This window comes from Zeus faber, assembly GCF_960531495.2.
Source record: "Zeus faber genome assembly, chromosome: 7".
Classification (NCBI taxonomy): domain Eukaryota; kingdom Metazoa; phylum Chordata; class Actinopteri; order Zeiformes; family Zeidae; genus Zeus; species Zeus faber.
This window is the reverse complement of record NC_137203.1, coordinates 20,156,881-20,182,354: the sequence shown is the minus strand read 5'-3', so window position 1 is coordinate 20,182,354 and position 25,474 is coordinate 20,156,881. Positions and strand designations below refer to the sequence as shown.

At 49.3% G+C, this 25,474-nt stretch overlaps 1 protein-coding gene across 1 annotated transcript in view; it reads left to right on the top strand.

Moving 5' to 3' along the window:
* Nucleotides 1–24,896, top strand: part of arb2a (ARB2 cotranscriptional regulator A) — a gene marked incomplete at its 3' end in the record, with an annotated part of 168,205 nt that extends 143,309 nt beyond the window's left edge. Inside the window, exon 11 of the mRNA XM_080003917.1 lies at nt 24,736–24,896. Coding sequence (XP_079860043.1) covers nt 24,736–24,896 — 161 coding nt within the window. The remainder of the gene's footprint in view (nt 1–24,735) is intronic.
* Nucleotides 24,897–25,474: the final 578 nt, after the last annotated feature.

Genomic DNA, 25,474 nt, shown 5'->3' with positions numbered 1-25,474 from the left:
AAGCCCAACGTGGTAAGCCCGTTAGTTTTGGTCTCATTTAATGAGCGGCGACTTGGTTTAATTTAATGAGCAGGTAGCTAAACACTCAAAGCCAGATCTTGTGCGGGATTGATTTTGTAAATGTTTTATCCACACCGGAGCCTGAGGAGGATCGGATCTAGCCGATGAAGTGGCTTACCGAGGGCGCTTTGCCAATCTCTTTGTCTATAAGAGAACCTTATTTTGTGGTTTTCTCTCAGACTGCACCCCCAAAGTGCTTTTTAGCGTGCTGCAGGTCATCAAATTATGATCTACGGTCCTTTTGCTCAGCTTCTAATCACAGCAGTTGGTGTCATGCATTATCTAACATTACAAAGATGGCTAAATGCTTTGATAATTTATAAAACACATTCTATTCTTGATATATTACAATCCTGAATTTCCCCCTGGCAATGTTTTCGTACCTTATCAACGCTAAGTGATTCATTTGCGAATATTTACTCAACAATGTAAATTGGTTTTGCTGTGTGTATTTGTTGCCAGGAGATAAATGGAATCGCGTCAACCCCACACTTAAGTGACGTATTCAGAAAGGGTCAGCTTCTGTGAAAGGTCATCCCAGCAGATCTCGTGGAGCCCCGGGTGCCAAGACCACTGGCAGGTTTCCTCCGACGAAAATCTGAATTTCTTGCATCACACCCAAAGTGCAAGTAGCCCTTGGCTTAGACCGTCGAGAACAATGTGATTTTTGAGCAAATTCGAAGGAGTTTTCTCCCGATTTTGAGTCGGAGGGTCGTGGTGTCAGACAGGGGTCGGGCCCCGGTACTGGCGGCGGTGTTTTGGGTTCCCACAGTGAGCGGTGTCAGCAGTGTCGGACACGCTGTGCAGGTAACCTTAGCTAACTCGCCTGACCCTGTCTGTTAGCAGCGTGCAGCCGAGGTGATGACAGGCTCGAGGTTCTCTTATGCTCTCTATTCCCCCCGGTGTCGCTGAATGTCAGCCCAGCGCAGGGAGCTGGTGCTATAAGTGTCATCATATCAGCTCTTAAGTTTATTCACCAGGGGGGAGAGGATGGGGAGAGAGGCTGGGCTCCATTGGAAAGACTTGGTGTGGGTCTTAATGGCGTTCTCGTATACATTTTAGGAGGGGTTTGGGTGTGTATGTTCGGACGCCAATGTATGTGCATTCGTGTGGACAGGCTTTTTTTTTTTCGTTTTTTTTTTTATCAGTGCACCTACATGCACGCAAGCCCGGTCACACACAACTTCCCACGAGCGCCACATTACACTGTAGATGACCCCCTCGGATGGCGATGGTCCTTTTAACTACAGCACACTGATGCAATCCACTGCAAATCCATTATAGCGAGCTTCAGAGAATGAAGATGCTTAGCCTTCCTCCACCTTCCTCTCTGAGCGTTTCTCTCTTTCTCTCTCCACCTCGCTCTCTGTTGTCCTCCCTCCTTTACTTCATATCTAGTTAAAAGTACAACCCCCCCCCCCCCCCACACACACACACACACTCTCTACCTCTCTCTGAACCTGCTGCACACAGACCCTCTCTTCAGCGACTATGAACTTTGCCGGTTCACCCCCCACTCGGCCAGGGTTGCCAACCAGAAATTTTCAGTTATACTGACGCCACTGACTATTTTTACTGACACGCCAGATCTTTTTTTACTGACACCGTTAAAAAGCCTGTTATAAAGAGTCAACGCTCACTCCTCTTAACTGCCCTGATGTCTGAATAGGTCGACTCCATTTCTCACACTCGCACAGTTTGAGCTTTTGACTGGCAAGCCCTTTGGCCAATGTCAGCATTTCTTCAACATGCATACATGGATGAAAGTGACCAATTGCACATGATTGGTTGGAGGGGGAAAATAATTCTAAGCCGGCAGAAATCAAGCAATTTTGCAGTTTATCTTTTTTACACATTTACAGACCTTCAGATGAATATTTACCGACTACCCATACTTTCGTGGCCGGTTGACAGCCCTGCCCTCAACTCCTACCGCCTGCTACGCACCTCCACCTCTCCCATCATTCAGACTGGACACCAGTCAGAGCCCCAACCTGCCCAGGGGTCACGGCGAGTGCCAAAGGTGCAGTGAGTGACGTGGCACTCTGGCTGACCCCTGGCTGCTTGGCAGGGCTGCCTCCCTAATGAGATTAGCTGGGTAATGCCGACTCTGTGTCTGTTTCTCCCGCCGCCCGGCCCGGCCCGGCTCGGCCCAGCCCAGACCGCCCTGGGGCTCTTTATTTAGCCAGCAGCAAGACAGGGTGTGCCAGCATTCACAGGTCGAGGGCAGGACAGGACCCACATGCCCACTGCCCTCTGAACGCCCAGCCTACCCTATCTCTCCGTGCCGCACAGCCCGGGGTTTGTAGCCTTGCCAGTCGGCCGTTCGCTTTGTATTTGAGTGTCTTGTTTTGGATGCGTGTCAACTGCCCTGCAAAAATGTGCGTGTCTTTCTCTTGTTCTCAGTATCTCACTGTGACTTTGTCAACCCCCCCTCTTGCACACACACACACACAGAGCAGCATTGCAGCATTGCTTACTGGGGACGTGTAAAGGTGCCCTTTGTTGGCTGTACCAAACAATATTGGGCAATGATCAAACATTGCCCTGATCCCACCAGATACACACATAAACACACACACACACACTGTCCCGAGCCAGGCCGCTAAGCATGAAGCCCGAGCACCTAAGCTCTTGTGCTTACGTGTGATTGGTTTTGTCGAATGCTCATGGAAGTGTTAAGTGCAAAGCTGCTCTGTGTACCGCCCTGTGAAGACATACCAGCTTAGACAACCTTGCCAAAGCGACAACCTCCAGCCAGAGCCTGCTAGCGGCTAGCCAGCAAGTTTGCAAACAGAGTCCGAAAGCACAGTGACTGCCATACAGACATAATTAATCCAGTGTAGTATGAACTACTTTTTAGGGGTATAAGGATTCACCGATATGAATCGTAAACCGGTTTTAATGTAAAAGATGCGACTGCATCGATACGCTGACTTTGGACCGATCAAAATGTATATGTATCTGTGTATATATATGTATATGATGTACCATGAACCGGTCGATGGCCTAATTTTAAAGTTATGAATCAGTTGGCTGAAGCTTTGCTGCTTATTCTACTTTAGTATAAACTAAGCTGCTGCGGAAGTCTCACTGATATTACGTCCGCGCTCTCACTCTCCCTCTCACTCTCTCTCTCTCTCTCTCTCTCACTCTCTCTCGCTCTCTCTCTCGCTCTCTCTCTCTCTCTTTCTCTCTCTCTCTCTCTCTCTCGCTCTCTCTCTCTCTCTCTCGCTCTCTCCGAATCCGTCTCGCCACACACACACACCCCCGCACCAGATCGCAGACACACATTCCCTCTCGCGATACTTGTGAACCGCCCGCAGTAAAACGCATTATAACTGACAATTAACAAGACTCCATCGCATCCAGGGTCATTACAGTATTATATGTTATGTTATCATAATCACAACATATTAGATATTATTATATCTAAATGCCATAAAGTAACAAAAATACTTAGGATTCCCTGGTGTTTTATGAAATATATATATTTGATGGTAAGCAATGCCACTTTTATAGAATTTGCTTACTTGAATTCATAATAGAAACTGAATGTCTACATTAATCCAATGTTATGAACTGTATAACATTGCATCGCATTGCATCAGCACCGAATCTGTATTGAAATGCATCGTCCCTGAATCATTTTGTAGCCTATGTATCTGGATGTCTGACCATCTTACAAGGGAGAGATGCCCACCCCTACTACTTTGTCTCTCCGGGACCTTTGGCCGCTCGGTCAAGTTGATACGAAGAGGCGTTATTATGACACATTTCAGCATTGATTGACAGTAAGTTCCCATTAGAGCCTCTGGAACTTTGTTTGCTGTGTAGGAGCGGGGTTTTTTTTATGAGGAGGGGGGTCCTAGACAGATAAGAAGGCTTGCTTTGGCACAGGTGTGCCCCCATCAGCTCCGGGGTCAGTTTTCTCCCTGAGTGTGTGACAGGTCCTGTGAGTCTGACGGCTCGGTACAGTGCAGCTCAGCCCCCCAAGCCCCAGTGCCCAGGTGTTCCCACTTGTAAGGGATCGTGCCATGGTGTGTGTGTGTGTGTGTGTGTGTGTGTGTGTGTGTGTGTGTGTGTGTGTGTGTGTGTGTGTGTGTGTGTGTGTGTGTGTGTGTGTGTGTGTGTGTGTGTGTGTGTGTGTGTCTTGGTTTGTCTACATACTTGTGAGTCCCTGCTAACACCTGTGTGGCTGTTGCCCTGGGCCACAGACAGGTTCAAGTTCCACCCAAACAAACATCCCCAACCAATCAGGGAGTGAATGGGACTTCACGCATTCACTCGGGCCAGTACGCTGTTTGTATATTCTGCCGTTGCACACAAGTGCATGCACACTCTGGGTGTATTTACCTTCAGGCATGTAAGCAGCATACTCGGACTGTATACCCTCCATACTCATCTTTTGCACTTGGGGGGGGATTGTGTTACCGGGACGTATCAGAGTCGTCCTTTGTCCCGACAGACAGGTGGCCCTTCACCTTGTGAATGCTCTCGGTCACACTGGCATCGGGTTCTGACACCTTCTGTCTCAGCTCGTCTCTGGCCTCGTGAGAACGCCATCGACCAACGTGTCATCGCAGCCAAGAGCAAATTAAGTAGGCTGAATTAGCTGCAACAGGAGGCCACTCTGTGTTTCAATGTTGTGCTCTCTCTCTCTCTCTCTCTCTCTCTCTCTCTCTCTCTCTCTCTCTCTCTCTCTCTCTCTCACACACACACACACACACACACACGCACGCGCATGCGCACGCACACACACATACATGTCACGATGAATACTGCAAATCACTCTTTTCCTCTTTATTTCTCTCTCTCCCTTCCTTCAGATATGACACTAACGCACACTGAAAAGCACACACACAAAACTCAGAGGAAAATTTCAGTCAGTCACACGCACACACACACAGACATACCGTACAAACCATTACCCGCCCCCATATCACATTGCTGATATGAACCTTTAAATCAGAGAAAAAGAAAAAAATGTATTGAAATTAAATTGTGAGATGGATTTAGACCTCTGTGTTAATCTCGAAAGACTGCAAACACAAAAGCCATGCAATGGGATGTACAAGAAACTTAATTAACCGCAGACCTTGTCCATAGATGGCAGGTCAAGGGAATCTCACCCACACGCCGCCGCATCTCTCCGTTAGTCAAGGTACTACTTTGTCGTTTTGTGCACATGGAAGATCTCTCTTAACCATTTAAATGTTTATATCTGAAGAATTCCCTCAGGTCTGTGCCGCTTTGCTGTATCGACACTGTCGCTGTGTGTGTGTGTGTGTGTGTGTGTGTGTGTGTGTGTGTGTGTGTGTGTGTGTGTGTGTGTGTGTGCGTGCGTGCGTGCGTGCGTGCGTGCGTGCGTGCGTGCGTGCGTGCGTGCGTGCGTGCGTGCGTGCGTGCGTGCGTGCGTGCGTGCGTGCGTGCGTGCGTGCGTGCGTGCGTGCGTGCGTGCGTGCGTGCGTCTGTCTGTCTGTCTGTCTGTCTGTCTGTCTGTCTGTCTGTCTGTCTGTCTGTCTGTCTGTCTGTCTGTCTGTCTGTCTGTCTGTCTGTCTGTCTGTCTGTCTGTCTGTCTGTCTGTCTGTCTGTCTGTCTGTCTGTCTGTCTGTCTGTCTGTCTGTCTGTCTGTCTGTCTGTCTGTCTGTCTGTCTGTCTGTCTGTCTGAGCCCCGCTCAGAGAGCAGACGAGAAGACAGAAGCAGCGCAACCAGAAATGACAGCAAAACGTGTCTCAGCATAGTTTTTTTTCTGTTCTTTCGGCTCAATTACATTAATTCGCAAAATGATTTACACAATGCGAGTAAAACATTATTTATTTGTGGATCTAGAAATACATTTATGTCTCTATAAATTGAGTAGTTATGGATGTGAAAAACAGATTGATGTTATCGGCAGCACAAAGCAGCAAGTCGTTTTGATCGTAAATTCCCACGTGACTTGAACACAGCATCTGTAGGAGTAACAGTGGCAGAGGGTCCGCCGTGGATTCTAGCGTAGATAAAACTCAGCCAGGGACTATGATCACTGTGAAAACTCCAAAAGATTAGGGGTAGATCTCGATTTTGGGAGGATTCTTCTGCCGCCGAGGTACTGTTAAGGTTTTTTCACGTTGATACTGTGAAACGCTTAGGCGCCGCACCCAAGTCTTATGATGGGAGAGAAAACCCTGCTGTTTATTGTGGCATCATGTTGGCTAAAATCTTGGTGACATTCTTATGTAAACAAGCACAAATTTAAACACAAAGGACAATTATCGAGGGCAGATAATTATCAGGGTCACGTCCATATATTGTACGATAAGTCGATATAGTAATTATTGTGACAGGCCTACTTGCATTGTTGCATAACATTCCCCTTCAGTCATTACATGTTATGGAAATGCCGAAGAGCCATCAAATGGGTCAAGTGGCTTTAAATCAATCAGCTCTGACAATAGCTTTAAATTAATTTGTGCACAGCACTGAAAATGACTTATTGCAAAACAATGTGTATCTTTGCAAGTCGGACAGTTTGACATTGAATGTTTGAATCATATTTTCTTGAAAAGTGGAGATAATCTACCAGTGTTTATGTACCAATTTTGTTTGGAATATTTTACTTTGTTTTTTTAGGTTTTCCAAATTTGGAAGCACCTGACTAATTTCCTGTTTTGTCCCTCTTTGGCACTGTGATTTGACTCTTCAAGGAGAGCTAAAGTGGAGCTAGAGGTTAATTCGATCACTGCCAACTGTCCACTTCATTTAGCAGCTCTGCCAGCACTTTGACACAAACTTCAATTGCAATCACTGCTCTCCATAATATCAATGTGTGTTTGTGCGTGTGTGCGCAAATTTTTTTTTTCATGCAGTAACTCTAACTCTCTTTGCTTCTGTGCATATGTTCATGTCTGTTATGGTGCTCTGTCCATGTGTATCTGGATGAGCTCCAAACCTTGGGGGTGGCCCATCATAGTGTGCCCCAACGGGACGTCGGAGCAAGACAGCCCCTGGCCGTATGGCAGTGTGTCCCCTAGTCTCTTGGCTGGCCAGTCACACTTGGACTAGCTTGAACACACAAACACAGACAGAGCAGCCGCCACAGCACTGGAGAGTGGAGGCTTGTGGCAGTCTGCTGAGGAGCTGGGTTTGTTGTGTCTTGGATCTGCAGGCCCCACTGGGCTCCGGGCATCACACAGAGTTCCATTAGAAGCCTCAACGGGCGTAAGGACGGCCTTTTAGCAAACCTGGCTCGAGACGGCCTCGGTGCAGTGGTTCTCAACTGGTGGGTCCCGATCCAAAATTGGGACTCGGGTCCATTTCTAGTGGACTGCGGGCTCCACTCAACCTTTCCGCATCAAAGCTAACTGTGCACTATGTTCGGACTGTGAATTAATGATTATGGACAAATGTTGAGAAGCACTGGCCTCATGGATGCTGGGGGAGATGGCATTGGTTAATAACAATCTCAAACACTGTATATCACCATCTATTTATCTTTGTCTGAAGTACACCTTCTTTTCCCGCTCAGGGTAAGTAGGACAATGTGTCGTAAGGCACAACTCACCCTGAATGGGACGCCACTCCATCGCAGTTTCACATACATTCACTCAGAGGCCATTCACTTCTTTGGGCAATCTAGAGAGGCCACTTTGGTGGTGGGAGGAAACGACAGCACTCAGTGAGAAACGAAAGGGGGGAATTTGTGTATTCCACGCGGGCAGGACCTGAGACAAGATTCAAAACCTGGTGCCGCCCAGGCATTGTCACGACGGACTGGAAAAGGACATGAGGACGACAGTGAAAGTTTAAAGGGCTTTGTGTGGGTCGGTGGGTCAGTGTGAGAATGGGTAGAAGAATCAGGTGATTGGACAGGTCAAAATATCCAAATGTGTAGACAGAGAGAGGGTGGGGGTAGGTTGCCATGTAAAGAAGAAAGTCATCAGTGAAGAAAGAACGTCGGATGAACGCATCAAGGAAAGGAGTATGAGAGAGGCAGGAAGATAAAGTAGTCTGACAGAAACAGGAAAATAATTCAGGCCATAGAAGCCTTGCAGAGTAGCTGAAAGAGCGAGAGATTGAACGGAATACAGCATCCAGAATGAGAGAGAGAGAGAGAGAGAGAGAGAGAGAGAGGGAGAAGATTGAGTGAAGAAAGAGCGAGGATCCCCCCGGATGGTGCGATTGTAACATCACACCACTGGGTCCCTTCTGGGACAGTCACAGACAGGGGCGCACTCTCTCCCTGCATGCAGGAAAGGGAAGCTTTGGCAGCGCGGAAAACATACAAGGGAGAAACGAAAGACGCGCAGAACAGAAAAACGGAATCCCCCCAAGAGACCCCGAGTGGGAATTTTATTTTATTATTTATTTTTTTTGGCTAGCGCAAACACTATGAAGGCAGATAGCAGAGAGAGCAGTCGGAGGAAGAGGTGGAGGAGGAGATGGCAGAGCTCAGGTAAAAAGAGGGGAATGGGAGGTGGAGGGGAATGGTAGAGTGAAGAGATGAAAGGCTTGGGAGGAATACAGACGGGGTTGAGGGGAATATCCTTTGCTGAGGTCAAAGATGTGGTTTTCTTAACCACTTTTATGGTGTTAAAAAAAAAAAAAAGATGGACCAGAATTCAAGCTGTGATTCAGCAAGAATTATTTTTCGCTAACTGTATATATATATACAGTATGTGTCTCCAATATGTGTCTCATATATATATATATATATATACACACACACACTATATATATGTGGTGTGGGGGTGGTGTGGTTTGAGCAGCCACACCTGTCCCGGGTCTCGGTAATTGGGGCCCAGGATCAGTACCTGTTGCTTGTTGATTCCTCTAACGAGCAACAGGTAAAAGCCCCATCCTCCCACACACCCAGTAGAGGAGCCCTTGTCATGACATACTGTCCCTCTGCTCCGGGCCTTGTTCCATCCATCCCACTCTCTACGATAAACTTGTGTATCTTCTACCCCATTGTCTGTGTCTCTGTGTCAGAGGGCCCTGAAAACGCAACTCGGGTGGTGTGTGGCAGGCGAAACTATGTATATTATATATATATATATATATATAAATATTGGTCCTAGAATGGCACTCTGTGTCCCTTAAACTCAGTGGAGTACTGAGAGCTCATGAGAGTCAGTAACAATCCCACAATGCACTATGTCACACATAAGTACCTAGCAGCTGTCTCCTTTGACCCCCTGATGCCATCACTACAGCCATTAGGTCTTTATTATGGGAAGAAGCCCTTGACAACCACCATGTGTTTTATAAGACTAAATGTACACCCCCAAAATATCCCTCCACAGTCCACTGTGAAATATGTTTATACACCGATCCGCCACAACATTAAAACCACCTGCAATACCACCTCGTGCCGCCAAAACCGCTCTGACCCGTGGAGGCATGGACTCCACAAGACCTCTGAAGGTGTCCTGTGGTATCTGGCACCAAGACGTGAGCAGCAGATCCTTCAAGTCTTGTTAGTTGAGAGGTGGGGCCTCCATGGATCAGGCTTGTTGTTCCAGCACATCCCACAGATGCTCCATCGGATTGAGATCTGGGGAATTTGGAAGCCAAGTCAACACCTTGAACTTTTTGTCATGTTCCTCAAATAATTCCTAAACAAGTTTTGCAGTGTGGCAGGGCACATTATCCTGCTGAAAGAGGCCATTTCCATCAGGGAATACCGTTGCCTTGCACGGGTGAACTTGGTCTGCATCAATGTTCAGGTAGGTGGTACGTGTCAAAGTAACATCCACATGAATGTCAGGACCCAAGGTTTCCCAGCAGAACATTGCCCAGAGCATCACTCTGCCTCCGCTGGCTTGCCTTCTTCCCATAGTGCATCCTGGTGCCATCTCTTCCCCAGGTTAACGACGCGCACACACCCCCGGCCATCCTTATGATGTAAAAGAAACACATGATTCATCAGACCAGGCCACCTTCTTCAAGTGCTCCATGGTCCAGTTCTGATGCTCACGTGCCCAATGGAGGTGCTTTCAGCAGTCAGGGGTCAGCATGGGCACTCTGACCGGTCTGCGGCTATGCGACCCCATACCCAGCAAGCTGTGTGTTGTGAAACCTTTCTATCATAGCAGCATGAACTTTTTCAGAAGTTTGTGCTACAGTAGCTCTTCTGTGGGATTGGACCAGACGGACTAGACTTCGCTCACCATGCCCATCAATGAGTCTTGGGCGCCCATGACCATGTCGCCGGTTCACCAGTTGTCCTTCCTCAGACCACTTTTGGTAGGAACTAACCACTGCATACTGGGAACCCTCCACAAGACCTGCTGCTTTGGAGTTGCTCTGACCCAGTCGTCTAACCATCACGATTCAGCCATGCCCGTGCGACTGGAACCGCCTAGATCCGATCCGAGTTCAGAGTGGACTGTACGGGGAAATGACTGCTTAACAAAGCGAGGATAAATGACAAGAGGCGGAAACTTCCTCTGCTGTAAAATACGATGCAGGCTTCTTCTCTTTCTGCACGCGTGTGTGCGTGTGGGAACATGTACACACACACACATACGTGCGTGTTGTTGTGTGTCTGGTGCTGCATTTCTCCTTCAGGGAGGTGGGGTGGGTGGGGTGAGGGGGGTGGGGGCGTAGGGAGAGGTTTAAAGCGCCTGGAGGGAGAGAATGGGGGTGTAGAGTTGAAAGTCAGTGCATGAGGCGTGCACAATCACACCCGCCTGGGCTACACAGGGGTGTGTGTGTGTGTGTGTGTGTGTGTGTTGGGTACATTTCTATTAAAAGTGAAATCATATCACTTAGCAGCTGAATGCAGATAAAGCTGTTTCAACTGGGAGGCATAAATTATACATTGTAAACAGAGCACGGCTCGTTTAAATTATGACAGAGGGTTTTTTTTCTCTTTCTTCCTCTCTGTTCTGCTACTCTTGCTGCTCTCTCTCTCTCTCTCTCTCTCTCTCTCTCTCTCTCCTTCCTTCCTTTTCCTTTCCTTTCGCTCAGTTTTCCCAAAGTCCCCCCTGCTCTGTCGGCGCTCCCGCTCCCAAAACCCCACATCCACGCTCCCTTTTGCCGGGCGGCTTTATGGAGCGTGAGTGCAAGTGCGAGTCCCCTTCTCTCCCCCTCTCTAATGTTCGATCTATCTCTTTTTCTAAATTCTTCTCTTTCCTTTGTTTGTCGCTCACAGATTATTCTTATTCTCTCCCCCCCGAGTGTGAAGTTTTACTTACGCTTACCTCTCGTCACCTCTCACGTGAATCTCAAAACGCCGCCGTTGTCACGGTAGAATTATGAGATTAGAGTCAACATGCCAGTCCTGGCTGACACACACACACACACACACACATATAGAATGCCTTCACCCCCCACCCCCACCCCCACCCCACACACACACACACACACACACACACACACACCCCGTCCACCCTCTCTCTTGTAAGCCCTCTCCCACAGTGTTATTGAAAAGTAGATCTCCTCACATGTCACAGATGGAAGGCAAAATGGCTGCTCCAGCTTTACATATTTTAATTGATGGGCCCTTTGTTTGTCATATATATATATAATTGTATTTATTTTTTTTGGTGCCATTGTGTCACCTCCTGACAAGTTTAAGCTTATTGATCAGTTTATTCCATTTGCTGTCGACCCCTCACCCCCCCACTCTTTCCGCCCGGCGGTCGATAGCGGAGGGCCGAGGGGTTGAGCGCCCCTCCGACCGACCCCCCCGCGCGCTCTCTTTCCTATAGCTCACTCTGTGTTTTCCGTCTACGCTCGCGCACACACACATATACACACACACACACACTCAATGAGTGAGTCTATTATTCGTTTTACCCGCAACTTTCATTCCCGCCGCAGCTTTGATTGGTCTTGAACCGTATGGATTCTCCTCCAGAGGTGATGGCAGCGATTTGCTTCATGAGGCCACGTGTGTGTGTGTGTGTGTGTGTGTGTGTTTGTGTGTGTCATTCGAACGGACTCTGCCGGAAACTGAACTTTGTGAGGAAGGCAACGTTGAACCATCCCATAATACTTAAATCTGTGACTCTAACCTGTCAGCCGTATTAACGGGGAGCCCGTAAAGTTTTCAATATGCATTTAACAACAGACATATCCTTCTGCGCTTAGCACTTGTCAGTGCCTAATAACCGCCTGATGTAGCTGGGCTGAAAAGGGGGGATGAAATGGGTTTGTTGAGCGGTAAGTGAAGATAAGTGAGGTTTAAATCTACGGGATTCCATCGGAATGATTAGCGCTCAATCAAATGTTCTCCGTTAGAGACGTTCAAACACGTAGAAAGTCTTTTTTTTTTTGTGTGTGTATTTTTGGTATTTCCAACTTTCTCCAGGGATATTCTCCAGTCTGATACCCCACTAATATGGGGCCTACCAAAACCAGTTCCGCTATCGGTGCATCCATAGCGTGTATTTTTTATTTTTTAAATAATGAAGGGAAACACGCACGTCTTCGTTGACTGTTAAGGGTGAAGAAAGGGATGAGTGGAGTCAGTGGACCTCCTTGGTCCTTGCAGATCCGGCAGCATAAGCGCGTTCCTGTTCCTGCCTCTACTCCGCCGCGCACCTGCTTTGTGCGTGTGCTTGCGGACATTTCCTGCAATTCGAGCTCTCTTCTTTTTTTTTTTTTCGTGTGTGTTTTCATTTCGGGGGATAATGAATCATCTCCGTGCTCATCAGCGTCGCCTCGTTTCAGCGGGTGGTTTGTTTGTCGTGGACCAGACTCGGGGGGGGGGGGGGGGGTGGGGGCTGCAACCCCTCGCCTCTCGTCGTCGCACGAGGGGATAATTATTCCCTTTCCGACGCACACATTCGGATGAAGAACGCAAGCGGCCGGGGCTTGAAGAAACTTATCAAAAGGTTAACTCTTCCCCACAGTTTTGTTTTTCCTTCCCCCCTCTCTTCCGACGAGGAGGACATTTTGCCTCTGTGCGTCCACATTGTTGTTGTTGTTGTTGTTGTTGTTGTTTTCGGGGGGGTGTTTTCTGCCCGATGCTTTGTTTTCCCCGAGTTAACTTTCCGTCAAAGGAGCGAGCCAGCTGTTGTTTGTGCCGCCGCATGAACGTACCTTCTCAAGCGCCAATCCGGAGCGAAGGTTTTGACTCATATTTGCAGCAGGCATAGGCAGGTTTGGCGTTCCAGGCTTTCCTTTTTCTGTAAGTCATTTCACGGCAAAGTCACCTTAAAACGGAACGCAACTATACATTGCATATTAATGTGCGTCCTTTTTTTTTTTTTGTCCATATTTTTCACTGTAATGCCTCCGTCGTTTCGTTCTCTTCATCAGGGCGAGTTTCCCACCGTGACGACGTTTGCTTTGAAAGAAGTCCACGATGTGCCATATTTAGCATGCAAATCATCTCATTTTTAGATGCAGTAATCCTTTGCCTTTCTCACCTTCACGTGCATGATGTCCTCACACACTCCAGTGCCATTTAGCTTCACACACACACACAAGTGCAAAAACACGGATGCGCACATACACTTGAGGCCTTAGGTAGAGGTGAGCGCTGTCTGGGAAAGTGATAGCAAGAGAAAAGAAGCTCTGGAGAGTGAGTTATCTCCTCAGATGTCATTGAGGGGCGCCTCTCTCTCTCTTTCACTCTCGCTCCTTCCCTCTATCATTCTCCTCTTTCTTCCCCAATCTCCGTCTCCCTCTCTCTTCCTTCTTCCCACTCGCTCTCCTTTCAAATCATGCCTGCCTCCAGTGGTATTCAGACAGTCCAAGGACAAAGTAGAGATATGCTGGGAGCAATGGACTGTCCGTCAGCATGGGAGTGTGTGTGTGTGAGAGAGAGAGAGAGAGAGAGAGAGAGAGAGAGAGAGAGAGAGAGAGACAGAGAGAGAGAGAGACAGAGAGAGAGAGAGAGGAGTTGATGTTTAGTCTTTGAAGCCCTTCTTCCTTCATCCTGGCAGATCAGAGTCTCTTCTCTCACCATTTTGCCCCCTGACGTTAATATCACACATACACACCATGCACACACTCTCTCACTCACACACACACACAAACACACACACACACACACACACACACACACACACCTATCTCGCGAACACAAACATTCAGCTTTTAGGATTTTTTTTTTTTTTTTTTTTTTGAGGACCACAGCCAACACACACACACACACACACACTGCCTGCGCCCCATGCACTTGGAGTGAGATTGTAAGTTTTAAGATTCACCCTGGGCACCGTTCACAGCATGCTGTTGTCGAGGTCGTGTCCTTGTGTTAAAGGATTGTTAGGTTTTTCTTCATTTCATATTTAGTGACTTGTCAAGGTCACTGCAATATTATTAAAAAAAAAAATAAAAGAAAAAGTTGATTTCCATAAAGGTGCGAGCTCTATGTAGCGAGGTTTGTTTATTATTCAACCGTCCGAAAGCCTTGTATCCGTAGCGGCGAGCTAGAGGTCTCTTTATTATTAAGTCATGTAGTGTGTTAATGTGGCCTTGGCTTGTCAGAGCCAACCCAGACTGAAGTGGATGGCCCCAGGGTCTGTGACCCTGAAAGACACACACACCCACACACACATACAAACACACACACACACACGCACGCACGCACGCTCAGACACACACACACACACACACACACACACACACACACACACACATGCACACACTCTGCAACAGCCCAGACTTGCGGCCACAGAAACACACACACATGTATTGAGACATACGCAAACACTGACCAAACACAGTCACACAGTCAAAGAAATCCATTCCGGGGACTAGTTTCTCCTGCTCAGTGTGTGTGTGTGTGTGTGTGTGTGTGTGTGTGTGTGTGTGTGTGTGTGTGTGGGTGTGGGTGGGTGGGTGTGTGTGTGCGCTTCTGTGTGATGTGGCCCGGTTCCCCCTCTCGAACAAACAGGGGAAATCCTCCTTGTTCAGCCTTGTCCATCAGCAGGACGTCTCACTGTCGCGGCACACGTGGGCGCCGGCAACCCCGCCGACCTCGTCTCCGAACCCCAGAGATTTACCTTATACACTCACACACACACACACACACACACACACACACACACACACACACACACACACACACACACACACATACCCACACGCACACATACACACACACACTGACAAACACACACAGACATCCCCTCCCCTGGCTCCGAGCGTGTTCCCCTGACGCAGATGACTCGGGTGGGCAGGAAGGTAGAGCAGAGGGTTGTTGTCAGTCCAGCCACTTCAGCTCTGACCTCTTCTTGACCGGCCGGTTTCCTCCCTCCTGCTCCATCTCTCCATAAACAACCACATCCCAGCGTCTGATGGCACGCCGGCCAAACAGACTGTTATAACAGTGTAATAACACCGCCCGTGTTTTGACGTGAGGCCGAGCATCTGCGTAAGAGAGGCCGGTTGGCGGTTGATGGGGGTGTTTATGTCTGTGTTTGTGTTATTTCTGTGGTTTCCCGCTGATTGCGGACATTTGGCAAAGTCTTTCGATGGAAAGGGGTGAAATTAACCCTTACCTTAGCAGCCGCCGTCCACCACTTATCCGCCCACCGCGTGTCCCTGGCAACGCTCGCGCACGGACATGCTCGCACCGCACACAAGAAGGGTCATCCGCCGCTCTCGTTGAGTGCGTGTCAACCCCATTAGCACATTCCCAGATAGGGGCCAGCGCCCTCTTATCTCCGGCGACCCATTAATTACACTTTGTTCCCTTAAGTGATCTATTCCAGAACTGGCCCGCCCTCGACACCCACTCGCCACTATCTCCACCCCAGGACCCGCACACCCACGCCCTCACCCTTCTCTTTCCTTGGATTAGATCCCCCCCCCCCCCTCAACTCATCCCCTCCACCCCCTTGCGCTCCTCCTCACCTTGCCACTCCCTCTCCTCTCCATCACGCAGCGCTCTTCATCGCTCAACGCGGTCGCCCGGCAGCCCACTTAAAAGCCCCCGGATCACAAGGTCATGTGACAAGTGGCGGTGTGCATTAGCAGGTGTGTGTTCGAATGTGTATGTTGGTGTGTAAGAACTAAGTGTTAGACCCTCTGGTTTGGCGGTGTGTGTGTGTGTGTGTGTGTGCGTGTGTGTGTGTGTGTGTGTGTGTGTGTGTGTGTGAGCATTTCAATGTGTGTCCATGAACTCGCGCCCGTTTGAAGCATACTGAGACAGAACATGCCGTTCTCGCTAAGCTGCCAGCTGTCCGTTTGAAGAGTCCATCCAGAGAGGCCCTTGTTATATTGAAGCCTTTTGGAAACACACTTCTCAGGTGCAGTGCGTTGTTGAGCTGTCCACCATGAGCCGTCCATGTGCCTTCAAAACAGCAACGCGATATTGTGGCTTTAGGCCTTGAATTCTCCAAAAACAGTGTACGCTTGCATATGACTATGCATTTGCACCTGTTTGCAATCATATCTATTATAACTCCATTCTGCCTGTGTGCTTCTGTATGTGCGCTTGGGAGTTTTTAATTGGTGCTGGATGGGTCCCATTGGAAATGCGATTGGGTAAAGTGTTTCAGCACACTTTGCCGCCGCAAACCCCTTCCCGTTGTGTGCAAACTTGTTGCGTGCCCGTGTGTGCTCAGCCTCAGCACCGCCGTCTGTGGCTGCCAATTTATAATATATGTCGTCCATTCTCCCGCATTTGTCTTCCACATCCGCACACCTGAGGCAAAAACAAGGCTTCTTCGTGTCTCAAAGTGTGATCGCGCTCTGTAAACTGCGCTGTGGAGGATGGAGGAAAGTGCACAGCAGATCATTCTACACCCTCGGAGCGTGTTTGGAGATTTAGAAAATTGCATAAAATCATTGTGCAAGATTATTTTTCGCGGTGCTAAACAGATGCTTGGGGCAAGTGGCTCATGACCAGTGCTGCTGCCATTTGGCGGTTGCAGTTGTGTAGCACTCTCAGCACCAAACACATGTTGAACTAACTATCAGCACTGTAGTAAGCACTTAACTTTTGCAAATGATGGAAACCAGTCGGGCAACGCTTCAAAGAGCTGTTTACAAATAGAGCATACACCATCCTGATGGCAGCTCGTGTGGTAATAATACAGGCAATCTGCATCGCCTCACCACATCAGCCAAGTACAATGTTTGTCAGCATGTTTTTTTCTTCTTCTTTTTTTCTGGCAGTCAAAGCCTTGGACAAAGCAGATATCTGGCCGTGCGGGTCTCCTATAGATGGGTATGGTAACCGTAGGAGGGGAGGCTTGTCGTGTTTATAGGATCACCACGGCCTTGCGCGGATGGGAGTTTCCACACCCAAGGCTTGATTTTCAATGCTCTTTGTCATTTTGCAGGTGCTAACATGGCTCCTTAAAGCCTCTATCCTCCGTCTCCTTTGTGAACACTTACTTTGTTGAACTGACGGAGACATGTGTTTGTGTTGGAGTCCAAGATTGTAAGTGAGTGGTGTGTGTGTCTGTGTTCTGTTGAATTGCTCCAGTAAGTGTGCAACGCTGTGTGTGTGTTAGAAGGTTGCGGTTTACTTAGATCCGGATATGTATATTGGCAGTGTGTGTGTGTGTGTGTGTGTGTGTGTGTGTGTGCGTGCGTGTTTGCACATGTGTGCCAGAGTGCTTGGCTTGGCAGGGTTTTCTGGGGCTCTGTCCTCACCCTCAGCCCAGGCATCGTGTATTTTTTTTTTGCCTTGTGCACATGCGCATGCGTCTGTATTTGTGCATTTGCGCACACGGTGCATCCACTAATGGGTAGTCTATGCAGGGGCCTCTCTTTTCAGCCATGCTGCTTTTGAGACACACTGGGTCCAGGCATTGAAACAGAAGCTCTCCATTGCCTCTCAATAGGCCAAAAACAAAACCGTGTCAGGCGAGCTAGCAGCCCCCGAGTGTTTACAATTTAAATCCCGACCAATGGTGGTGCAGATGGAACAAAAGCCCTGGACGGCCAGGGAGGCCTGCGTTGTTTACAGTGTTAATGTCTGGGTGGCACTTGCAACAGGGCATCTCTGCGCTCGCGCACAAACACACACACACACACACACACACACACACACATAAACACACACACAGGTAAATGCACAAACCTTGTGCAAAGTGCAGTATAAAAATAATATGAATTAGCTCTGCCCACGTAGTAGTGAATATATATCTCCCCCATAAAAGTGGCTGTGCCACTTGACGAAAATGAGCTTTGTGTGAAAAGAATATTTTTGAATTGACATTCTGCCCATTCTGTCCAAAACTTTTTCAGCCTCATTATGTTTTGAATTTTTTTTTTCTAATTATCTGTATTCTGTATTCCCAAATTGGTAAATTAAAAATGTGAAAATGTTGACTCATTCTTTGCACCGCAGAATTCCAAACTTTCTGTTTGAAAAATTCTTGGGAACATAGAACATGTTGGTAAATTCTTTTGTATATATTTTATCGAGCCATCTAGCCACCTCATCCACATAAATCTCAGAAAAACATGTTCCTTGCCCTCTCAGAGCGGAACGATTCGATTCACGTCCACGATGTTAGCTTTGCAACGTTTTCCAAAAGCGGCGTTTTTGTTTTCGTTTCCGAAGTGCACGCAGTTCAGCTATTGTCCTACGTCACTAAATCCTCGGGAAACAATTTTTGTTATTAGCGCCACATGCACTTAAGCAAACCACCTAAAAATAAAAACACCGTTTGTCAGAGAATGAATGTGAAGTGCCCCGACAGTTTTCCAAGTGTCACGCGCCGGCAGCTGCAATCCCTCGCCTTTGTCCGGAACGTATCAAAACGTTGTTGCGGGGGTGGGTGGGGAGCGCGCGGGGGGGGGCGGCGGGGGCGACGATGTGCACGGAGAGTTGCTGTGGATGGGTGGGTGGGGGGCAGAAGGAGGCGGGTGAACGGTTTGACACTGGTATCGAATATCCACGGCTGTCCTTGGACCGGGGGTTATCTTGTAAATACTGTGCTCCGAGTCTATAAAAGCGGGGGGGGTGGGGTGTGGATGGGGGTGATGGTTAGTTGGCTGGATGGGAGGGGTGGTGGGGTGACGGGGAGGGGAGGAGTGGTGTTGGGTCCTTTATGGACCACCAAGGCCACCCATTCACGTTAAAAATTAAAAAAAATGTGTGTAAAAAAAAAAAGAGAAAAGCACTCAAAACAAGTGTGCAAGTCTCGACGTCTGGGATGAGCGGGGCGAGAGGAGAGGGGGAAGAGGAAGGTGGCGGCGAGAGAGAGGGGAGAGAGAGGGGAGAGAGAGGGGAGAGAGAGGGGAGAGAGAGGGGAGACAGGGGTAAAGTGGTTTGTCTTTCATGTCCATCCTTTGTCTCCCTGCCCCCCCTCCCCCTCCCCTCCCCGAATCCTCCTCACGGTTGACGGTCAGAATCGTGATACGGAGAGTGAGCGCTTTCAATGCGTTTTGCTGGACGGTCCGTGGTAACTCACACCTTCTTTCGCCTTCTTTCTTTCCTCCTTCCTTTCTTTCTCTCTCTCTCTCTCTCTCTCTCTCTCTCTCTCGCGCTCTTTCATTTCCTCTCCCTCCGCCCTCCTTCTCTGTCATCCTCCCCACTTCTCTCCATTTTATTCAAAGTAAATCCCAAGCCTCCCTCCCCAAGCGTCCCCCGTAGCTATAGTCATTCAGGTTCCCTCATCTCTGGATATGTAATGAATTCTGCCTTGTTTTCGTCGAGCCACGCCAGACAATAATAAGCAAAGTAATTAAAAGCCGTTCGACGGGAGATAGGGGGGGAACAACAGACACCGCCGCGTGGACCCCACTTACCGACGAGCCTTAGAAATGAATTGCGTTTAAGAGGCGGCGGCGGCGGTATCGCTGTTTTGATGCGACGTGCCCTGTTTTGAACAATTAATGTGTGCAAATTTTGGTGAGTGTGATTTGTTTTACTTTTCCTCGCGAAAAAGCTCAAGCGGGACCATATCGCCGCGGTTTGCCGATTAAGTCTCTTTAAAAAAAACGTGCGCGCACACACACACACACACACACACAAATGAAATCAGATTAAGCCTGGATTGCATTGTTTTTGTTGTTTTTTTGTTTTTTGTTTTTTTACCACTTCAGTCCGCGTCGCGATAGGGGCGGGGGTGGTGCGGTGTTAATTTCAGTTTTTAATTAGCTGTTCGACTGAAGACCACGTTTCTCACCCGGGGGCCATGTCTGCTCTGGCAGAGCGGCTGACCACCCCAAAAAAAAAAAACGGGGAAAAAAAAAACCCGCGCCCCGTTGACCCCGTCTCATGTGGCGACATGTCAGACAAACGGTCGCGTAGGACCGAAATTATTCTTCTGACCGGTACTCTGGTCCATGTGCGTCCATTCAGACAAATTCATGCACAAACAGCAATTGACAGACAAAATCATTTACCTTCACGACCATGGGAGCCCACACGTCACAGATAACCACACACACTCACTCACACACACTCGCGCGCACACACACACACACACACACACACACACACACACACACACCAGGGCAGGTGGAAATCCAATCGTCCGCCTACCAGGATGCAGATAGTGAATCCATGCAACGGATAGTTTCCACCGACAGCGGCCCCGGGGGTGTCGTGTTGCGTTTGGGCCGGGCCCCCGCACGACACAACACATTTACACGAGGCATCACATCCAGATAAAACAAAGTCTTAGGTTACCGTGCAAAGGAAACCCCGTAGAAAGAGCGCCGGTGCTTTCGTTTATTGTTTTTGTTTTTTTCATAATGAAGAGATGAAATGGAAAAATATTCACCCATTGCAAGTGGTGTGTGTGCCTTTGTGCCTGCGTGTCTTCGTTTTTATTGGGCTATGGGATGGTATTACATTTTCTTTAATACTAATATCACGATTACATCGTAATCTATTTTAATGCTTTTATTTTATGTTTTTTAATTGAGGCCAATTACATTTTTAAACCCAAATGTCATTATCTGTGATTAAGCTTTTTTTTTTTTTTCTTTCCGGTCAAAAATGGCTCAGCATATTATCACATGTTCCTCCCCCTAAAGTCAAGATAGGAACACGGATGAGTATTTCTTTTTATAAATGGAGAAATGAGATATGACCCCCTCCGTAACAATGTAATTATGAATCAGAGGGAGAGAGAGAGAGAGAGAGAGAGAGAGAGAGAGAGAGAGAGAGAGGGAGAGAAAAGTTTGATTCAAATAAAAATAGGCCATTTGTACACAAGCAATTAACTGGTGCTGCTTTAAATAATGTCGCCCAGATGGAACCTAATTATAGTCGGTGCGCTTTGATTCCCATCTTTTTTTTTTTTTTTTTTTTTTTTTTTTCCCTTCAGCCCGAGTATCACTCGGGGCGCCACTTTGGCTTTTCAGTCACCTAGCGTTTGTTTTGGATTTTGCGACTATCACAGGCGATTACCATTTGTAACAGCGCGCGGCGTTTGGAGCGCGGGGGAAGAAAGCATGGCCCACAGCGATGGAAGAGTTTCCTTTTCACTCTGCCTCTGTTCCCCGCACCGCGCTGCACGCAAATGATAACAACCGGGTTGGTACGTGTATCTGTGTGTGAGTGCCAGTGCGTAAATGGATGCCTGGATACGTGTGTGTGTGTGTGTGTGTGTGCGTGCGTGCGTGGGTGTCTCTCAGCATCTACATTCAGTCAATTACACGGAGAGGGCTCCAGTGGCGCTGACAGAGGAGGAGGCCGGCCGTCCATCCTAGATCAAATACGCTCCTCTGCCCGTCACTTAATGAGACGGGGCTCCAACCGCAGGCTCCAACCGCCAGCTCCAACCTGGCCCCGGAGCCCGTGGTCGCAGGGGTGAGGAGGGTGAGGAGGCCCGGGCAGGGGGGATGAAGGGCGCAGGTTTTGTGTTCAGACCTTGTACTTAACCGCGGTGTGGCAGCACATTATCGTGGAATCGCGTGTGTGTGTGTGTGTGTGTGTGTGTGTGTGTGTGTGTGTGTGTGTGTGTGTGTGTGTGTGTGTGTGTGTGTGTGTGTGTGTGTGTGTGTGTGTGTGTGTGTGTGTGTGTGTGTGTGTGTGTTGCCACGGCGACGCGCCCGCCATCCTCTCTGTTGACGTCCCAGTCCTCCAGTCCTTTTATTGTCCACCATTTAAAGGTAGCAAGCGAGTTCCCCCGCGCCCCCGCTGTGGTTTTTAACGTTTTAATTATCAAGGTCACAACAACACAATCATTTCGGTTGCAAAAATTGATGACCTTGTTTAATTTATAGTCAACTTTATTAGATTATAACATGAAAACAGCCGTGCCATTCTTGATTTTAAATTAAGATAAAAAACATTTAACGTTCGGTGTCCCCCTTTTTCTTTTTTACAGAGTGAGATTGTCGGCGTATAATACAAGTCGGCAATTAACTAATTAAAGTGGGAGCGCCCTTCACGTGACATTTTTGTTTTGACAAAAAAAAAAAATGGAATCAATAAATAGCACACACACACACACACATCAGTAATAGAACTTTTGGAGGAAAAAAAAAATAGCCAGCCGGTGTTTATAGGGGTGCACTTTACACACAACTGGATGACACCTCATCGATCCCTACATCATCTCAACATTTTACGTTGATTTGTGGCACGGCCCGAGGTATCTCTCTCTCTCTCTCTCTCTCTGTCTCTCTCTCTCCTTCTCTCTCCCTGTCTTTAGTGCTTAGTGACGCCCAGCTGTCGGCGCTCTTCCTCTAAATCAGCGGTCACATCGCCACTCTGACAACATCCATTAGGTCCGACACACTTTGGCAATTAAGGGAAAAGTGGACGTAGGCAGTTAAAGGCCTATTTAAGTGTATGTGTGAGAGAGAGAGAGTTAATGCCTCTGTATGTGTGCGTGCGGGGGGCGTTATGGCGGTGGTGGGTGGGGGGCAGTAGGGAGTATACTGCTGTATAGGGAGGAGGCGGGACTTAAAAGCGGAGTCATCAGAGGGCCACGGGCTCATCTGCATATTGGCACAGCGACGCCCCCCCGGTGACCCCGGGCTGCGACAGGATAGGGTGGGCTGGAGGCTGGCGGCGTTCCGCGGGAGTTCACCGCCAGTTCGGGGTGAACGAGGGAGCGCTGCGCCATTGATCGCTTCTGCGGGAGAAAAAAAAAGAAGAGGAAAAAAATAAAAGAACAAAGAAAACGGAGACAAGAGAAGTAAAAAAGAAAGAAAAGCGCCGGTGGAGGGAGGGAAGGGAGAGATGGTTGAAAAAGAGGAGGGATAAAGAGAGAGCGAGGGAGCGGGTGAGGGAGAGATCACAAGGCCTTCCAATTGGATATAAATGATAGATAAAAGGTGATGGGGCTGTGTCTTTGTTTTCCAAGGGGGCGGTGTAATGTTAAGCCCTACACAGGTAGCGGCAGAGTGCGAGGACCGCTGGGTTATTGACGCCCATGATTGCCAGGCCAGTAAATTTGACTCCGGGCGCCGACGGGAGTCAGCGTGCTGTTGCATCGAGCCTTCCTCCCCCCGCCAGCCTCACCTGAACTCAACCGCAACCCCAGACCCAAAACCCATATACGCACACACACACACACACACACACACACACACACACAATGTCCATTAATGCACCCAGGCAGGGGTCAATCTAATAAACAGTGGGGTCAATACAGTGGTCATCAGAGGCCAGTCTATCGTGAGAGAGCCTTTAAGGGGCTTCCTAATTGTATCCCCGTGGCCCTCCTGCTCTGGCTCCTTCCAGTCGCTTCTATATTTAGAGGAGAGGAGGAAGAAAACGAAGGGGACGGAGCCACGAGCGGCTCGGAAAAATGTTGATTTGATGTTTTCAAGAGCATCCTCGCTTAGTTAAGTGGCTTAAAGATCGCTAATCGAATTGTGTCTGTAGACCCACAGCATCCTCGCGTTGGTTCGGCTCCTTCCCTCGGCCGATAGATTCGTTGCATTGTTTTCCTTTGTGATCGGGCGCGCTTTGGAAATTTCAAATTCTATTTATGTACTTATCCGTCAACAACAACATCGAGTGTCAGCTCGCCGGCAAAAATGTCCCGCGCCGCTGTCTGCTCGTTGGCCACCGCCCGGGTCCCTCGGCGAGTGGCGGCAGACTGGACCCAGGAAGCCGCCCACATGAGTTGTCCTCGCCGCCGCCGCTTCTCCTGCAGATCAGAGGTGTTCCAGAGCCGCGGTTAGCGAGTCCAAAAGGGGAAATGCCAGAGCTAGTGAGTTCGTAAGCCGTCCGACAAAAAGGCCGCCCGGCAATACCTTGACCTCCAAAGCCGGGGGGGGGGGGGGTGTGCATACCAGATATCAGACTCCGGCGTGACCCCACGACTTGGGAACCGGCTCACCCGGAGGAGAAACCCGGCACCACCCCCGGACCACCTGATACGCGCAACGGCTACCTCTCCTCTCCTGCTCTTTCGCCCTCTTCTCAATCAGCCCTTTGCAGTGAATGACCGACTCCCGCTCCACTGGTTTCGCTTAGTGCTCCCATTGTGCGGCGCTCTCATCGGGGCTGCGAGGCCCGAGATGGACGGAGGGGAGGTGGAGCGCCGCCGATTATCGCCGATCTGCTTGGATCACATATTAAGGCCGTCCCGTGCGGACGGATAGGTCAAAGGCTTCCGTGGCTCTTATTTTGGGCTCGGAGGGGCCACCCTTAATTTGCGGATTTTTCAAGTTTTCCCTCCGGTACCTGTCTGGGCAGGTGGCCTACGACCTCGCAAATCCCATCTCCCTCTTCACTGGTGCGACAAAGTACAAAACATGCGAGTCGCAATTCCGCCCGTTTTTCTCTGTACGCGAGCGTTTGCCGGACTCTCATCTGTGTTGGTGTGTGCGTGTCTTTTGTTTTTTGACGGCAGGCACTGAGAAGCACGAGCTGACCTCCTGGACGAGCTTCGACTCGGTGTTCCGGTTCTTCCGGGAGGCCTTGGAGGCGGAGGAGGAGGGCGAGGGGGCGGAGACCTCCACCACCGTCACCACGCGCAGCAGCTCCCTCAAAAGCAAACATCTCGACCTGTAGAGGAGCGACGACGACGACAACAGCGGCGGGGCGAGGGGGGCGGTGGGGAGGTGGGGAGGGAGGGGGGAGGGCGACAGGGGTGACAAAGGCTGCGGCAACGGAAAGGCAGGCTAAGGTTCCAGATCCTTTCCCTTTCCTCCCTCCTTATCTCCATCTTTCCTTCCTCTGGCTCTCCTGCCAACCCCGCCTCCCTCCCTCCCGAGTGTCATGTCTCCCTCCCGGCCCGCCCTGGCTATCCTATCTCTCCCTAAGCGGGGGAAGGCTTGTTGTTGTCCGAGGGAGACGGGGGGAGCGCGGGGGTCACCGTGTATACATCACAATAACGTTTTGCATTACTTCTGGATGAGCGCAGCTGTCAAGGCAATGCGGGGCCGGAGTGTCGGCGCTTTCCCCCGTGGGCGGCTGCGGGGCCGCGGCGGCGCAGATTGGGGCTGACAGGCGCTTTGCTCGCTGCACCGCAGTGCACCTCTAATTGTCCTGACATCGGCCTGAGCCGAGCTAATGCCCCCGCCGGTCCTCCAGTCTGCGCTCGCTGTCCTTCGTCTCTCTTTTTCTCACCATCCCCCTGCACCTCTGGT